This window comes from Saccopteryx bilineata, chromosome 3 (assembly GCF_036850765.1).
Source record: "Saccopteryx bilineata isolate mSacBil1 chromosome 3, mSacBil1_pri_phased_curated, whole genome shotgun sequence".
Lineage (NCBI taxonomy): Eukaryota > Metazoa > Chordata > Mammalia > Chiroptera > Emballonuridae > Saccopteryx > Saccopteryx bilineata.
The window spans coordinates 2,024,486-2,027,454 of NC_089492.1; the positions used below are offsets into that span (position 1 = coordinate 2,024,486).

At 59.9% G+C, this 2,969-nt stretch overlaps 1 protein-coding gene across 1 annotated transcript; it reads right to left on the minus strand.

Annotated features, from left to right (window-relative positions):
• Nucleotides 1-624: 624 nt before the first annotated feature.
• On the minus strand, nt 625-1,509 carry LOC136329715 (uncharacterized). The gene has a single exon (XM_066266378.1). It carries the CDS (start codon nt 1,507-1,509, stop codon nt 625-627), a length of 885 nt encoding a protein of 294 aa, XP_066122475.1.
• Nucleotides 1,510-2,969: the final 1,460 nt, after the last annotated feature.

Below are 2,969 nucleotides of genomic sequence, written 5' to 3' on the forward strand. Positions count from 1 at the left end.
CCTCTCCTGACACAGGGCTTCCTGAGTGATGAAAACATCTTGTGTGATTGACCGTGAGCCCTCTTGACCAGACCTGAGCTTGTGCATCGTGGGGCCTTCGCTGGTTTCAAGGGAGGGGCTGGCCATGCCAGAAAGACAACCAAGTAATTGGAGGTGGGAGGTTTTCAGCTCCTGCCTGACCTCCGAGGAGGACGGGGGCTGGAGACTGACCTGTCGCATTTAATCATGTAGTGAAACCCCATTCACCACTCTGGACAGCGGGAGCCAGGGGAGCTGCCTGGCTGGTGAGCAGAGGACGTGCCAGGAGCCTGCTGAGCTTGACTTCCGTGAGGAGAGGGCACAGAGCTCTGTGCCCCCCCCACCCCATCCCTGCGTTGCGTCTTCTCAGTAAAACTGGATCTACTGGTGGGTGGCAAGATGGTGTGGGCCTGGGTGTGCCGTGGGAGGGGGCCCCTAACCCAGCGGGGAAATGCCAGGAGGCTGGCCCCACTGTGTCCTGGCTTTGTGGACAAATTTACCTTGGCGGATAGTCCAGTGTCCAGCTCTGGACATTACACTGTCTGAGTGCAATGACATTGGGGCCAGGGGTGAGGAACGGACCTGGGAGGGTGATGGGCACTCATCTCACTGCAGTCCATCAGCCAGATGGAGCAGGGGCCACGCCACTCCCAGGTGGCCCTCCCAGCACATAAGGGACTTGTCACCTTGAGGCGGCTCCCAGCTGTCTGCACGCTCTGGGCGCCCTCTGCCGCGCCTGTCTGCTGGGGACCAGGCTGGGTGGCGGGCGGGGACGTAGCTGTGGGGGGCGGGACGTAGCTGTGGGGGGCGGGAACGTAGCTGTGGGGGCGGGGACGTAGCTGTAGGGACGGGGACGTAGCTGTGGGGGCGGGGACGTAGCTGTGGGGGCGGGGACGTAGCTGTGGGGGGTGGGGACGTAGCTGTGGGGGCGGGAACGTAGCTGTGGTGGGCGGGGACGTAGCTGTGGGGGGTGGGGACGTAGCTGTGGGGGCGGGAACGTAGCTGTGGTGGGCGGGGACGTAGCTGTGGTGGGTGGGGACGTAGCTGTGGGGGCAGGGACGTAGCTGTGGGGGGTGGGGACGTAGCTGTGGGGGCGGGAACGTAGCTGTAGGGGCGGGGACGTGGCTGTGGGGGCAGGGACGTAGCTGTGGGGGGCGGGGACATAGCTGTGGGGGCGGGGATGTAGCTGTGGGGGCGGGGATGTAGCTGTGGGGGCGGGGACGTGGCTGTGGGGGCAGGGACGTGGCTGTGGGGGGCGGGACGTAGCTGTGGGGGCAGGGACGTAGCTGTGGTGGGCGGGGACGTAGCTGTGGTGGGTGGGGACGTAGCTGTGGGGGCGGGGACGTAGCTGTGGGGGCGGGGACGTAGCTGTGGTGGGCGGGGACGTAGCTGTGGGGGCGGGGATGTAGCTGTTACAGATCCCGTGTCCCTGTCATCTTCCATCTCTTCCTGCTGGGATGCACTCGTGCCCATGGGTGGGTGCGTGGGCATCTGGGCAGACCGGGCAATAAAGGAGAGGAAAGGCTGTGGCAGATGCAAACACGTAGGTATCCGGCCAACCAAGTCATTCCTTCCTACCGAAGTGTCCGGTTCAGCAGTCCTCAGACACACAGTGGAAACGAGGGGCTGAGATGATGGGGTCCCCATGTCAGGCACGGGCCCTGTGCTGCGCCTACACCCTGTCTCCCTGTCCACACAACCACACCAGGAGTCGGTTTCTGGTGCTGCCCTCTATACAAATGAGGGGGGGCCTAGAGGACACCTGGAGGCTGGTCAGAGGACCCTGGAAGGCCAGTGACATTCACTTGTGTCATACTCTGTTTCAAATGATGGCTCGAAGCAGTTTCAAGCTCTGGAGCCCACAGTCTGGGGAGTTGGGGACTCGGGAGCCCCCTTCTGTGGGCCACGTGTGCAGGTCCCGCTGTGCCTCACGGTGGGCACGTCAGCACCAGACAAGGGTAGGCCCGGGGCAGCCGTGTGGCTCAAGGACTTTGTGCACGGAGGCCACGTAAATCCTGAATTACCACGGCGACGCGCCTGGCCTCACCTCCTGGGCTGGAGGGAAGGGAGCCTCTGGCAACAGCACGCGGAGGACGAAGAGAAAAAAGACACACGAGTCCCATTTACGCAAAAGTACGCAGAGGTCTGTGTTGGTATAAAGAAATTAAATAAAGTTTTAAAATAAATTAATTAACCATCTGACAGGTTTTCCAGAAGGCAGAAATTAGGGCAAATCCTGAGCTTGGGGTCTGTCTGCTGAAGTAAGCGGAACATAACTAAATAGTTCTATCGCTAACGATACCCTCACGTTACCCGGCTCGGCGGCAGCAAGTGGCAGCAGGCCCTTTACAAATGCGACCTGAGAGAAATGCCCCAGTTTTTATGTCCAGGACGTCACAACATCGCCTGCTGTTTTGCTCTGTTGTGTATTTTGTATCAAGAGTCGAACTTTCCGTCTCTGCACGTCCAGGTGTCTGATCTACCCTTCGACTTGCGCTATTTCTGAGGGTTTCTCGAGACAGTCACCTTATCAGAGAGCCCAGGCGACCTGGGGGGTTTGGTGGCAGTGGGGGACCTGTCCTTGTGGCGGGGCGGGGGGGGAGGGAGTTCTGCCTTCTCCTCATGGGCAGGACCGAGGGGAGGTCAACCGGGCAGGCTCGCAGTGAAGAAGGAAGGAAATAACAGTTCTTAAAAATATTACGATATTTTCATGAACATCCCCTAGTAGTAAAAACTTAAAATAATTCTTCAAAGATCATTCTTGGATGAGCCGTTGGAGTGGCCACGGGGGAGTGAGCGCTGCCCATCCACGGAGCCCCTGTGAGGGTCAGCAGAGAGGCTGGTGTCCAATGCACGTCCTGCATTCTAACCTCAGACAGCAGTCACTGTCCGTGATTGTCCTGTTTGCAGGCACGGTCAACGACTGTTGGAAGGAAGGGGTCTGTATCGGT